This window comes from Narcine bancroftii, chromosome 10 (assembly GCF_036971445.1).
Source record: "Narcine bancroftii isolate sNarBan1 chromosome 10, sNarBan1.hap1, whole genome shotgun sequence".
In the NCBI taxonomy this organism is placed as follows: domain Eukaryota; kingdom Metazoa; phylum Chordata; class Chondrichthyes; order Torpediniformes; family Narcinidae; genus Narcine; species Narcine bancroftii.
Window position 1 is genome coordinate 73804724 of NC_091478.1, and position 14597 is coordinate 73819320.

At 41.1% G+C, this 14597-nt stretch overlaps 1 protein-coding gene across 7 annotated transcripts in view; it reads left to right on the top strand.

The window, feature by feature from the left end:
• cmip (c-Maf inducing protein) overlaps positions 1-14597 on the top strand; it is a 260745-nt gene that overhangs the window by 243068 nt on the left and 3080 nt on the right. For all 7 annotated transcript variants that reach the window (XM_069901342.1, XM_069901343.1, XM_069901346.1 and 4 more), the window contains 3 exons: positions 6771-6917; positions 8634-8739; positions 13155-13225. In XM_069901342.1, the coding sequence (XP_069757443.1) occupies positions 6771-6917; positions 8634-8739; positions 13155-13225 (324 nt within the window). The remainder of the gene's footprint in view (positions 1-6770; positions 6918-8633; positions 8740-13154; positions 13226-14597) is intronic.

Consider the following 14597-nt stretch of genomic DNA (forward strand, 5'->3'; position numbering starts at 1 on the left):
TATGTTTTTACTTTAATCAAGGTATCTGCAGACTTTCATGGTTTGCTCCTCTCATTCACTACATCTCAGTATTGGGACATCTTGTCTGTCCTGCAGAGGAATTTGTAGTGGGAGGGGAAAGATCCAGTTGTGTCCATGTGGGTACTAACAACATAGGTGGAAGCAAGAAAGAGGTTCAGCTATGGGAATTTGAGGAGCTAGGGGCCAAAATAAAAAGCAGAACCAAAAAGGTTGTAATCTCTAAATTACTACCTGAGCCTCGTACAAATTGGCACAGAGTCCAGAAGATTAGGGAGTCAAATGCAGAGCTCAGGGATTGGTGTGGGAGAAGTGGGTTCCAATTTATGGGAAATTGGCATCAGCATTGTGGAAAGAAGGAACTGTTCTAACGGGGAGAGGTTCAATCTGAACCATGATGGAACCTGGATCCTGTCTAATTGCATAACTAGGACTATGGACAGGGCTTTAAACTAATAGTGGGGGGGGGGGGGGGGGACCTTCAATAGATTGGAGAGGGATGGATAAAGTAAAAGCAAAAGTGAAGTGAAAAGTTAGAGTAAAGTGTTTAAAAGTCGAGTGCAAGAGAGGCAGAGATTTACCATATTTTAAAAGCATAATGAGTATAAGGGCACTTTATTTGAATGCCCGTATTATTTGAAACAAGGTCAGTGAACTTGTGGCACAAATCAGTACAGAGGGGGTATGATTTAATGGCTATTAGAGAAACGTGGTTGCAGAGTGGAGAAGATTGGGAATTAAATATCCAAGGATATTAGGTATTACGGAAGGACAGGCAGGGATTTAAGGGAGGTGGGGCAGTGCTATTAGTTAAGGATGAGATCAAGGCAACAGTGAGAGATGATGTAAGATCTAAGGAGCAAAATGTTGAATCCATTTGGGTAGAGATTAGAATTAGTAAAGGGTGGGAGTTGTCTGTAGGCCACCCAATAATACCATTACAGTAGCACAGACAATACACCAAGAAATAACGGAGGCATGTAAGGATGGAGCAGCTGTTATCGTCAGGGACTTTAACATGCACATAGACTGGGTGAATCAGGATGGTTGAGGCAACCTTGAGGAGAACTTCATGGAATGCATACTTGATGGCTTTCTTTAACAGCATGTTACTGAGCCGACAAGGGAACATGCTTTCTTGGATCTCGTCCTGTGCATGAGACAAGTAAAATTAGTACTCTTGTAGGTAGGCATCTCTTGGAAAGAGTGATCACGGTATGATTGAGTTTCTCAGACAAATGGAGGGTACAATAATTTGGTCTAAACCAGTGTAACTATAGCTGCGTACCAATATTTTGCTGATCAGGCGGCCATACCCAAACGAGTGTGTCATATTTTCTCCTTAAATTGTACATGATTTTCTCCAGGGGAATACAACTTGGTATCTCCATATTCCATCATGTTCTTCTTTGGCTTGGCTTCGCGGACGAAGATTTATGGAGGGGGTAAAAAGTCCACGTCAGCTGCAGGCTCGTTTGTGGCTGACAAGTCCGATGCGGGACAGGCAGACACGATTGCAGCGGTTGCAGGGGAAAATTGGTTGGTTGGGGTTGGGTGTTGGGTTTTTCCTCCTTTTTTCCTCCTTTCATCATGTAATGTTTAGTTTAGTTTAGTTGGGAGTCATATTTCCATGTGACTGCAATACACTTCCTGGCTACCGACAAGGCAACCTTCACAAACTAAATTTGGTTTCCGGACAGTTTAAAACTGATATTTATAATGTTTCCCAGTAAGTACAATTCTGGATTAGCAAAGGGAATGTTGGCCTTCACTGCTAGAGCAATTTAATTTAAGAGCAGGGAGGTTATGCTGAAACTGTACAAGGCCCTGGTGAGTGCAGTTCTGGTCTCTTTATTTGAGGAAGGATGTACTGGCTTTGGAGGCGGTGCAGAGGAGGCTCACCAGATTAATTGCAGACATGAGGAAGTTTGCCTATAAGAGAGATTGAGTCATCTGGGCTTGTACTTTCTTGAATTTAGAAGAATGAGAGGGGATCTTATGGAGATGTATAAAATTATGAAAAGACCTAGATAAAATAGAGGTGGACAAGTTGTTCCCTTTGGTAGGGAAGAATAGAACTGGGGGACATGGCCTCAAGATCCAGGGTAGTAGATTTAGGAGGGAGATGAGGAGAAACTGCTTTTCCCAGAGGGTGGTGAATCCATGGAATTTGCTGCCCATGGAAGCAGTGGAAGTGACCTCAGTGAATATATTTAAGGTTGGATCAATTTTTACAAAGTAGGGGGATTAAGTGATACGGGATAATGCAAGAAGGTGGAGATGAGCCTATCATGAACATACTCGATGGGCCAGATGGCCTCCTCTTGCTCCTCTTTCTGATGTTCTTATTGGTTTTGATCCATGCATTAAATGCGATTTTGTCTTCAATTTAAAATTATATAAAACATGAGAGAACAGACGCTGAAGTTACAAGAGGCTACAGCAACAGAGAAATTAAAAGCCAGGAATGTCTTTCTGTCCCTCAGCTCCTGAAGAAAGGGCATATGCTGGATGACTCATTCTGGTAGCTTAACCTAAGTGTCATCTTTCATATGTGAGCATAAAGGAGCTTTGACATGTTATCTGATCTTACTAACAATTGCACATAAGCCCAGTTCTCTGCTCATGATGTTTGCACCTTAGGAATGGTGAAAAAGCATTTTGGAATATTTCATGCCTCAGCAGTGATTTCATTACAGGGTAGTTAAGCAGAGTTCAGGGGGCGATGAAATGCACTCTCTTTCACCTAGAAGCCAATGGCAGATGCATCTGGTTGTCTCAACATTTTCCTCTCATCAGTCAGTCCCTCCAGAATGAGGATGCCATGCTTCAACCTCAGTTTTCTGGTGTCTGTGATAGCTAATGAGGCCAATCTTGGAACCACTGGGTTAGGTTGTTGCAAGTCCTCAAGGAGGCTTTCAGTGCATCCTTCATTGACTAGGTAACCGCAGACTTAACCTTCAGTGGAAATGTGGGATCGTTCTGTTCATCGAGCTCAGTATTATGCTTAGTGGTGCTTTTGCATAGTTATTCATCAGAGCCGTGTCCAAGAATGGGGAGGCTCCTGGTGCCTTTTTTTTAGACATACAGCATGGTAATGGGCCCTTTTGGCCCAGGAACCCATGCTGCCCAATTACACCCAATTAACATTTTGAACGGTGGGAGGAAACCAGAGCACTCAGACATCGAGAGAACGTACAAACTTCTTACAGACAGCGCCGGATTCAAACTGGTGTTGTAATTACATTCCACTAATTCCTACACTTATTTTTGTCATTTTGCCCATTTTAACCACTTTTAATTGTATCTTTAAAAATTACAATGCTATTTACAATCCATTCCATTCGGGCAACGTCCGACTGCATATATGTCCGGGGTTGCATAAGGTTATAATAGAGTTCAGAAATTCTGATCGGAGAACAGGACGTAACCGGATGTAATGAATGCAACAGCTTCCCCCACGCAATGTATGTATCTCATGTCACTTGTATACTAAATAATTGGCCTCTTTGAGATGGACCAAAACACTGGACACTTCACTGATAGAGAGACAAGCTCATGCATTGTTTGCTGCATATAAATGTTATGCTTGTTCTTTCAAGAAGAATGACTTTACATGGGTTTAACATTGAACCACTTTATTTTCCTTGAACTGCTTCAACCAACTTCCAACCGACCGCCGTCTTATGTCACTTCCAGATTCCCCCAATTGTGCGCATTGCATGCTGGGAAATGTAGTTCTTATTTACACACATCTTTCCCTTTAAAATAAAACAAAAATACAATGTCTACAACAGAAGTATCTACGTTCCGTGGTCAGTCTCTTTCCTAGTGGTATCGTGAAGTCATTCAAGTACATTCAGGGCATCTGCAAGATTCAGCTGAAGTTCAGAAATCCGTGAAGAGGTTTTTTCTCCTGCTCTTCCTTGTCCTTTAGCAGCAAATTCATGAACAGTCACCAGTAGCTGTTGATTTTGCTGTTGCAGTTCCTCAACATTACGATAGGTCGTCTTCACATAAAATATGATTTCCTTGCTCATCTTCTGGTTCCATCAAAAGCACGCTCTTCTGCTGTGAGCGATTTGACACGCATTTAGTATCTCTGATTTTCCCTGTTGAGTAATGAAGCAGGCTTATTCACCTCATCGGGGCATTTTTGTAAATAGCGAATTTCCTTCATGGTATCTTCTCATTTAGCTAAGAAAATTGCCACAGATTGTTGCCCACATTCATATTCCTCACACTCGTGCTTCAGAAGCTACTGCAGTAGGCGACAGAGCTGTCAGTTCCCCTTTTGATAGTGATGACCCTTTTAAGCTTTGTAGTTGAAAGATGGTTTGCATTTTCCAATTCCTTATCATGAAGAGACTCTTCAAGTTGTTTTTGTAATGCAGCCATTCTTTCTTTTAGATGCAGCTGAAATCACTCATTAGACTCTCTCAACAATCTGTCCACCGTGTCTGACAGTCGCTTATTGTTTTCTTCGTTCATTCTTCTCTCTCTGTTGGGCCCTTTTCAGTTCCTGATTCTTTCTTCAAGCTGAGACTCTAAATGTCTCCAACATTCTTCGATGCTGCCAGGCTGTTCTTCAGCCTTTGCCAGAGCTGCAATTCGCTGGACAAGTTCTACCTCTGGTGACATTTCTGCTCTCTTCATTGTTTGCTGCAGTTTCTGTTCAGCAAGTTCCAGATGTTCCTGTAACTGTCTATTTTTGTCTTCTAGCTGGCATAAGAAGGCATCTTTATTTGCCAACTCATTCTCCAGTGTGTCATTCATGTCATGTAATGAGGTCAATTCTCTCTGTACATTAAGGTATCGCTTCTCCAATGTAGTTATCCTTCCTTCCATGAGCGCTGTGTGCTCATCTTCGGCCTGTGAAGCCACTATGATTCTCAAAGTTGAGTGCTTCACATGCACTCAGACATGATATTGGCTCTACTCTCCTTTCTACAATCAGTAGCTGTGACTTTAGATGGTGCCCTTTTTTTTAGGTCTCGCCAGTGTAGCCTGTCACTGTTAATTTCACAGGATAAATCTTGCTCTTTACGGTGAGGATCTTGTAATTGTCCATGTATAACAGATTCACCTGGGCTCAGGTAGAATTACTGTCTCAATCACAGTCACATTCCTTTTTGCCAGCAGGAGTCTGTAGTGAAGAATCCATGAAGAATTCCTCCATTTCTTCATCCACTGTGTGCACCTTTCTCTTGCTATCCCCTGAATTGCAGCACTTTGCAAAGTGATTGTCCTTCCCACATTTACAGCAGGACTTTCCGTAGGCAGGACACATCTTTGGAATATGTCGACCTCCGCACCTTCTGCCTTTCCTGTTTGAGCCTACCACTTTGCTTTGTTGTTGCTTTTGGAAACTCCTGATGTTCTGCTTCTCTGTTTTCATCACATGCACTGCTGTGTCTATATTGTGCAGCTCCTTAACTTGTGCTCGTGCGGACTCTGCTGCCCTATACATATTCACAGCCCTTTCCAGAGTCAAGTCTTTTTCACGCAATAGTCTTTCTCTAAGGAGTGGTGGTGGGGGGGTGGGGGGGAATAGGTGGAGTGGGGAAAGGTTAATGTGCAGGAAAATAGGTCACAGAGATATGTGAGAAAATCACATTGATGGGATTGCTCTGAGAATCTTCATAGTCTTTATGGGCCAAATACAAATTGTTTCAATGAAACATGAGTTCCACTTGCAGGTGCTTCCAGCCTGTAGTGGATTCCTTAATAACCATCTATTCACACTCGTGACCTTAAATTTCTTAATCTGATTGTACGTATTCTGGCATAGGCCTCTGAATCTGAAGGTAATTGGGTCTAAAGGTTTGAATATTTGAGCACTGAGCTGCAAAAGTCAGGGAGTGTTTCCTGCCAAAATGCCGCCTTTAGGTGGGACTTAACCAAAATCAAAGGGACATTAAAGACCCTTTTTCATGAATAGCAGGGATTTTGTTTGCAATCTGGACAACACTAAAACAGATAATATTATCATTTATCTCGTAAATACACAAAAGTACTGGTGGGACTCAGCAGGTCCTGCAGCGTCCATAAGAGGCAAGGGTGAATCACCTGACGAAGGGCTCAGGCCCGAAACATTGGAGATATACGTACCTTTGCCTCCTGTGGACGCTGTGGGATCTGCTGAGTTTCTGTGGCACTTTTGTGCATTAACTACAGTCATCGTGGTGGCCGACTATCTTGTTTCACTTCACATTTATTGAATTGTTTATGTGATCTTGATCTTCCAAATGAAATGCTGAATTTTGTCACAAAGGTGAGAATAGACTTCCCAAGAAATGTCTTATTTGTTTTTTTATCATGAAGTTATGAAAGACACTGCAACACAAGTCTTTATTTTATTTTTGCTCTTCATGCAACTGCTGGTTCACTAATGCTGATTTATCCTGGAAAAGGCAATTACAAAGATTCTCAGAGCAATTAATTTGACAATTAGTGCAGTGATCGTATTGGCTCCAATTGCTGAGCATTTGTACAAATCCAGGCACTAATGAATGAATTCCATTAACATACATGCATTGAATATTTTGCTGTGAATATCAGTGGGAGCCAGGAACTGAAAAAAGATCTTCTTTGACTTTCAATTGAAAAAGCTAATCCCCACCTTAATTTCTCTAGGAGTGATTGTGACAGTCTAATTGGGAGTGACTTGGAATGAAGGCAGATACGAATTTCTTTGACATATTTTATTGGTTATACATTGTCTGTATTTTTTCTTCTGATTGTTCTTCCAGGATGCAGACTTAGCCAGACTTCTCAGCTCAGGATCATTTGGAAATCTGGAAAATCTGAGCCTGGCCTTTACTAATGTAACGAGTGCCTGTGCAGAGCAGTTAATCAAACTGCCTTCACTCAAGCAGTTAAACCTGTGGTCCACCCAGGTGAGCATTGTATTTATCTCAATGATGATGATGGCTTCTGTAGAAAATGGTTTCTCTTTGTTTTGTAGATCATGTTATGGCAGTGAGTGTTGTAACAACTTAATTCTTACTTCCTCAATACAAACATTTGCTGAACTCCAGAGGTGAAGTGAGAGTGATGACTCCAGTCCAAGTCAAATTTATTATCATCCGATTGCACAAGTACAACCCGACGAAACAGCGTTTTCCTGGTCCTCAGTGCAAATCAAGCAGACACACAACCAGAAATAACACACATACAGGCAAACAATACATTTGCAGGACAAATATTCTTATATCCACAAATAAATAAATGTTTTGTTTCATAAATATGAAAGTTTTGAATCGTTAATGTGAGCAGTTATACAGGAGAAAAACAGGCAGTTCAACCCAATGCATTCTTGCCAATTTTTCTACCCAACGACAATTATTGTGATCAGAAGCCCAAAATCAATAAAATATACCCAAAAGTGTTCAGGGAGTTAAATCTTCATTCTCCAATTCTTGGGATCACAGGAAACAATCTAAAAGCTTTCTGTAGATCTATGTGCATGGTACAAAATGCATCTTAAAGATTCTTTTGCCTTTCCAAGAGTAATGCTGTTGTTTTATAATATATTTTAATTTTAATGTATACTATCACGGATCACATGCATTATGCAAATACACCGAAATACAAATTTTAAAATGAAAATCAAAAAATGAAAATATTGAAGACAGAATCAACTGTGAGCTTCAAGGTTCCAAAAGTATTTCTTCTGGACCAAGAAATAAAATTAAATGCAATCAAATTGCTAAGGTGTACTTGAGATGATTGCCAGTTCTTCAGGAACCAGTGCAGAAAGTTAATGAATTGCTATGGTATCAGTTGTGATAAATTGGTGGTAAGTTTTCCACCTCTGCTGCTACAAGACCCATGGGAGCTATTTTTAGCGTCCTGGCTGCTTTCATTGGAAGAGCATGGGATATTGTCTCTCAGTTGGCTTTTTTATTGGAGATAGGTGAGATGCAAACCAGAGGACATGGGTTAAGGGTGAAAGGGGAGGTTCAGAGGGAATTTCACACTGAGACTGGAGGGAGTATGGAACGAGCTGCCAGCTGAAGTGATGAATGCAGGCTGAGTTTAACAGTGAAGAGAAATTTGAACAGGTCTGTGGATTGGAGGGATATGGACTGGGTGCAGGTCAGTGGGACCAGGCCGAATAATACAGGCTAGAAGAGCCTGTTTTCATTGGTGGTGATGATCCATGATTTTCTGGAGGGAGTAATAAAGAACTTGTATCGGGTAATACACATACATATATTTCAGACATCTCCTGTGTGACATTCAGAAATACTACAGCCTCAGTTTTACAGAATATATATAGTAGAGAGATATGGAAATATGTAGCAAGTTAGACAGCATCCATGGGAGAGAAGAACAAGAGATCAAACACCTGTTGAATGCCTCCTGCTTATTTCAAATTTCGAGCCAAAGCACGATCTCGCTTTTGCACATTGCTGAAGACATTGGTTAAGATGTTATGATGTTTGAAATACTGCACCTGTACATTCAAGGTCACTTTCCTGATGAGCATGAATGGATAATAAGTGCGTAAAAAGGGAACTAAACAGAAGTTGAACTGAAGCTACAGACAATGGATCTAGCTAAGGTGTTGTTGAAGTGTATTTAACGATTGAGGTACGTCTTTATTACAGTTTGGAGACGCGGGGCTGCGGGTTCTTTCAGAGCACCTCACATCACTGCAAGTTCTCAATCTTTGTGAGACTCCAGTCACAGATGCAGGCCTCCTGGCACTTAGCTGTAAGTATTACAAGCTTCCAAAGCCAACATTTTCCTTCATAATGGAAAACAATTTTTTTTTTTGTTAAATTAACAATGGGAAAGGTCCAAACTAAAACCTGATGAAAGCATGATATTTTTATTAATTTCTCTTTTGGAATGTGGTTGTTGCTGTCCTTTCTGAACTTGAACCTCTAAAGTTTGGTGTCTGCAGACGCTGTGATTGTAGTAGAAATGCAGGAGTGCTGGAGGAACTCAGGAGGAGGTATAAATATATTACTGATATTTTGGGCCTGAGCCCTTTAATATTGCCATTATGCTACCTGGCAACTCCACTGGGTGTTTGCCTGAAATCCTATTTTCTATTTTTTTTTAAAAAAAAAGGCTATGTATTGCAAAAGGTCAGAAGATTAGGGAGCATCTGAAGAAAGGGAACTACCTGATATTAGAACTCAATTTACTTCTCAGCATTTTCAGAAGGAGCTGAAAATGTTCCATTATCAGACTTGTCTGGAGATGGTACAGTGATCTGCAATGGAGCGCAATTTCTCTATTCACTGCCATGCAATAATACTTTTACGGAAGTTTAATTAGAGCACAATTGATAAGTGAGTTCTGATTGACACTACGACCTAAAGTAACAAAAAGAACAGATAAAGAAAAGAGAGCAAACTTTGGAAATAAAAGACGAGCTGACGTAATGTTTAGCTTGAATAGATTGCACAAAGCAAGGTATAAAATTTCCAGATCTGAGAATAACCTGCAATCCAGCAATAAAAATCAATGTTGATATTGATTTATTTTTAAATTGTCTCACAATTCTTCCATGAAGAAGGGCTCAGGCCTAAAATGTCAGTTATATCTCTTTATCTCCTATGGATGCTGCGAGATCTGCTGAGTTTCTCCAGCACTTCAGTGTTCCGGGTCATTAGCATTGGGAGAAAATTCAAGGATTTGGATCCAGCAGGAGTGAACAAATGGTAGTTCAGGTTGGCGTGTGAATTGGAGGGGATGCAATAGTGGGTGTTTGGGTGAAGTGGTATAGATAAGCAGTTTGAAGCTGGCACACAATGCAACCACAAGACAGATATGGTTGTGGGAGTGAATGTTCAGGAAGTTGTTTCCTGATTATTTTTGGAACTGACATCAACAGACCAACAGCATTCCATATGTTTGCTAACATTCCTTGTGGTGTTGAGAAAGCTTTGGGATGTTGGGGTTGACTCATTCACCGTACTTTTGGTCTGCTCTTATATCCATGGTATTTACGTGACTGGTTCTTTTAAGTAACTGGAAGTACAAATGTGCAGTGCTGCACAAAAAGTGCATGAATAATGACGTATTATTAATAGTCACTGCCGTTGCAATTTCAATTTTCCCGATTTGTAAAATCAATAAAATATATCTTGTAATAAAGGAGAGAAAGGTCGGGCCAGTGAATTTTAAGTATTTTAAAAAGCTTTTTCTTTCCCCAGGGTTCTAGTGAACCGGTGCGGACTCGAAAGGCCAACATGGCCAGTTTCCGCTCCGTAAATGGTTATATGGTTATGCTGAAGATGAAAAGTCTGGACTGGGATGCTGTCATTTGCATTTAGCCATTTCTATTTTAATGACTGTGATGTCATCTTTTCGAATCTCCACTGCTTCTAACTTTGAGAAAATGCACTGATTTCCTTTGTTCCAAGTAACACAATCTGACAACTGTCTGCATGGAAATCTGTGTGCCACAGCTTCAAAGATTCTGGGTCCATTGACATGTCAATGCTGCAGTATTAAGAATGCGAGACATAGAAAGAATGTGGTGTGAATACAGAAAGTTCCTCAGTCCATCTGTGAAAGAAATCAGATGGTATTTCAATTTTAAGTTTGAATTTACATTTTTTTAAATTTAGACAATACAGCACAGTTACAGGCCCTTCTGGTCCCTGAGCTCTTGCCGCCCAATGACACCCAATTGATCTACGACCCCAGTACATTCTTGATAGGTGGGAGTAAACTGGAGCACCAGGAGGAAACACTCACAGACACGGGGCAAACGTACAAACTACTTGGAGACAGCGCTGGATTCGAACCCAGGTCGCTGGCATTATGCTAACTGCTATATTAACCGTGCCTCCCAAGCAGCAGCAGGGCTCTCTCCTGTCTTGTGTTGGCTGTGTCCTTCTCAGTGGATGGAGTATGGTTGCAGAGGAAGAGAAAGAAATTCTCTTGCCCTCCTCTGGTCATAAGACCTAAAAAATCAAGAAGGATACTGTTTGTAATATCCACTGAGGAATGGACAAAAAAAAAAGACTATTTATACATGTTTGTTGGGGAAATGGTTTCTTCAACATACACCAAGGGACAGTAAACTCTAAACATGATAAAGTAGCTTTATAATCATAAAGTTGTACAGCACAGTAACAAACACTTCATCACAACATCCATGTGAACCATTTTGTCCATTTACATTATTTTAATTTAATTTTAACAATACAGCACAATAGAAGCCCATTCCAGCCCATGAAATCTGTGCAGCCCAGTTATACCCAGTTCACCTACCAACCCCAAATGTTTTAGATTGTGGAGGAAACTGGACGTGGAGCACCCAAGTCACTGGGAGAGCGTCCAAACTCCTTACAGATAGCAACAGATTGGAAGCAGAGTTGCTGGTGATGTAATCGCGTGACACTAACCACCGTGCCAACTGTGCCACCCAATCCTATTTGCCCACATTAGTCCTTCTACACTCGCCTATTTAAGTGCCTGTCTCTTGACCATAGTGATTGCATCTGCCATTCTCTGTGTAAAATGTAATCCTCCTTCAATACCTTTTAAAGCTTTTTTTTCCTCTTGCTTCAAATTTCTGCTGTCTTGTTTTTGATATCTCTACCTTGGGAGGAAGATTCTGTTTGTCAAATATAATATTATCCCTCAGCCTGCATTGCTCCAGAGTTAACAAGTCAAGCCTGAACTTTCTTTACCCATAATTAAAGTTCTCTAATGCAGGTGAATCTTCTCTAGCACAGCCACGTCCTATAGTGTGGTGATCAAATCTGCACACAATACTCCAGATGCAGTCTGAACAGTGATGTGTAAAATTGCAACATACCCAACTTTTATAGTCTACGCCCTGAGCAATGAAGGCAAGCATGTCACATGCCTACTTGGCCACTCCAGCTACATGTGTTGCCACGTTCAGCAACTGGGAACTTGAATGCCAAGTCTCTCTGTTCCTCAGCTCCTCCATTTATTGCATGGGTTCTATTTCTATTTGACTTAACAAAAATGCATCATTATAGAATGGCACAGTTGGAATAGCAGTTAGCGCAACGCCTTTACAGCGCCAGTGATCAGGACTGGGGTTCAAATCCCATGCTATCTATAAGAAGTTTGTACATTCTTCCTGTGTCTGCGTGCGTTTTCCCTTGGTTCTCCGGTTTCCTCCGACCGTTCGAAACGTACTGGGGGTGTAGGATAATTGGGTATACAGTAAATAGGGCGGTACGGATTTGTGGGCTGAAATGGCCTGTTACCATGCTCTATGTCTAATTTTTTTTTTATTTGCATTTATCAAGATTAAATTCTATCTGCCAATGTTCTGCCAAACTTTCCATTGTATCTATATTCTGCTGTAGCCTTAGACAAGGTTCCTCACCATCTGCAACAACACTACCTACTTCTGTGTAATCCGCATGCTTACTGTTCGTACATCATATGTTCATATCCAAGTCATTAATATACCATAAAACCCCCTAATACCCAGAATTCAAGGAAGCAGCAAAAATTCAGAGAAAATAAATATATTAGGTAAAAAATGCACAAGTTTAAAATTGCCATTTGTTCACCAATCCACACAAAATGCAATCTCAGGCAACCAAAAATTCACTTATCCAGCATCTACCTATAGGTCTCGGATACCAGGGTTTTTACTGTATGTCATAAACAACAAAGGTCCCAGCACCAAAGCTTGCAGTAACGCCACTGCTCATTGGAAAAGCATCCTTCTACCACCTTGTTCCGCTTACTTATTACCAAGCCAATTTTGCATCCAAATAGTTCGTTCTTCCACCATGTGCCCTAAGCTTGTGGGCCAGCATACAAAACGGAACCCTGTCAAACGCCTTACTATAGGTGGCACAGTCAGCTTAGCACTGTTACAGCGCCAGCGATCGGGACCGGGAGTCAAATCCCGTGCTGTCTGTCAGGAGTTTGTCTGCACTAGCTTCCTCAGGTTTCTGCTTTCCGCCCACTGTTCAAAACGTACCAAGAGTTGGAGGCCAATTGGGCGGCATAAGCTCGTTACCGTCTAGTTTATTTTAAATACAATTGAAAGTACAAATGAACAACAAGTACCACCCGGTCTCATCACTCTGAGTCACATCCTCAGAAACTCAACCAAATTAACCAGATAATATTTTGGTTTTTAAAATGAAAATGTTTTATTTCCTTTTTAGCAATGAGAAGTCTGTGCAGCTTGAACATGAATAGCACCAAACTGTCAGCTGACACTTACCAAGATCTCAAGGTAACTCCCTATTTATTTTGCCTTCTAGATTACGCTAATCTAGAAGTTGACAAACAGAATTTACAAGTTTGAAATAGTTCTCGAGAAGTATGATACAAGAGGAGTGGATTTGATAAATTGTCCATAATTTATGAAAAGGAACACAATTAACTTTACTGGGGCATCTATTGCCATCCATTGGAGGTTAAACTAGGGGAAACTTCACTTGGAGTATTGTGAGCAGTTATGGAGGCCTCATTTAAGAAAAGGTGCTGACATTGGAGATTCACTAAGATGATTCCAGGAATGAAAGGATTATCATATGAGGAGCATTTGACAGCTCTTTGTATTAGTTGGAATTTAGGAGAATGGAGGGGATGGTGGATCTCATTGAAACATTTTAAATGTTGAAAGGCGTAGAAAGGTTGTTTCCCATAGTGGGAGAATCTAGGACAAGAGGGCACAACTTCAGGATTGAAGAGTGTCCAATAAGGACAGAGATGTATAGAAATTTCTTTGGTCAGAGGATATCAAATCTGGAATTTGTTGCCACAGGCAGTTATGGAGGCCAGGTCATTGGGTTTATTTAAGACAGAGATTGATAGGTTCTTAATTTGGCATGGCATCAAAGGTTATGAGGAGAAGATTGGGCAGTGGGGCTGAGTGGGTGTTGCGTTTGGAAAGTATCAGGTCCACTGGGCTCACAGAGAGATGAGTGGACACATGATACAATCAAGGGTAACTTTATTGAACACACGGGAGACAAACAGAAGATGTCAAACAATACTTAATTACTCTACTACTGAACTATATTGACATTCACATAGGACCCAGGTTGGGCTCCAATACCAGTGGCCGCCTATCTTCTACACACTCCCCCACATGCACACATTTCACAGAAAGGGACTTTCAAACACACTCTCGATTCACTGTAGCAATGGGGATGCAGCTCTCTGCAAGCACTGATCTCTCTCAGTACTGTGGCTCAACTTAAGTGTAGTGCACACCTGACCCATGACTCATTCAGTGATGTCCACATTTGCAACCTGGTATGGAACGATGTCCGGGAATGGGACCAAGAGGCAGAAAGAAAGAATGTGGTGTGCATCAAAATACTGTTATATTTTATACTGTTCAGAGCTGGGCATCTGGCCGATGATGACATGGAATTATTTAAATGAACCAGTGGGAAGGTGAGCATTAATTGGTGGCTGGAATCCAACCTTGATTGGCAGTGATGTGACTTCTGAATAAGTTTCAGACAAGGAGGTCACATGACCCTCCCCAATCCACAATCTTCCAGACAGATGGACCATGTGTTCCTACACAATCCACATATAAGTGTGGGGAAATAGATCAGCTGATGATTAAATGGCAGGGCAGGCTCGATGGG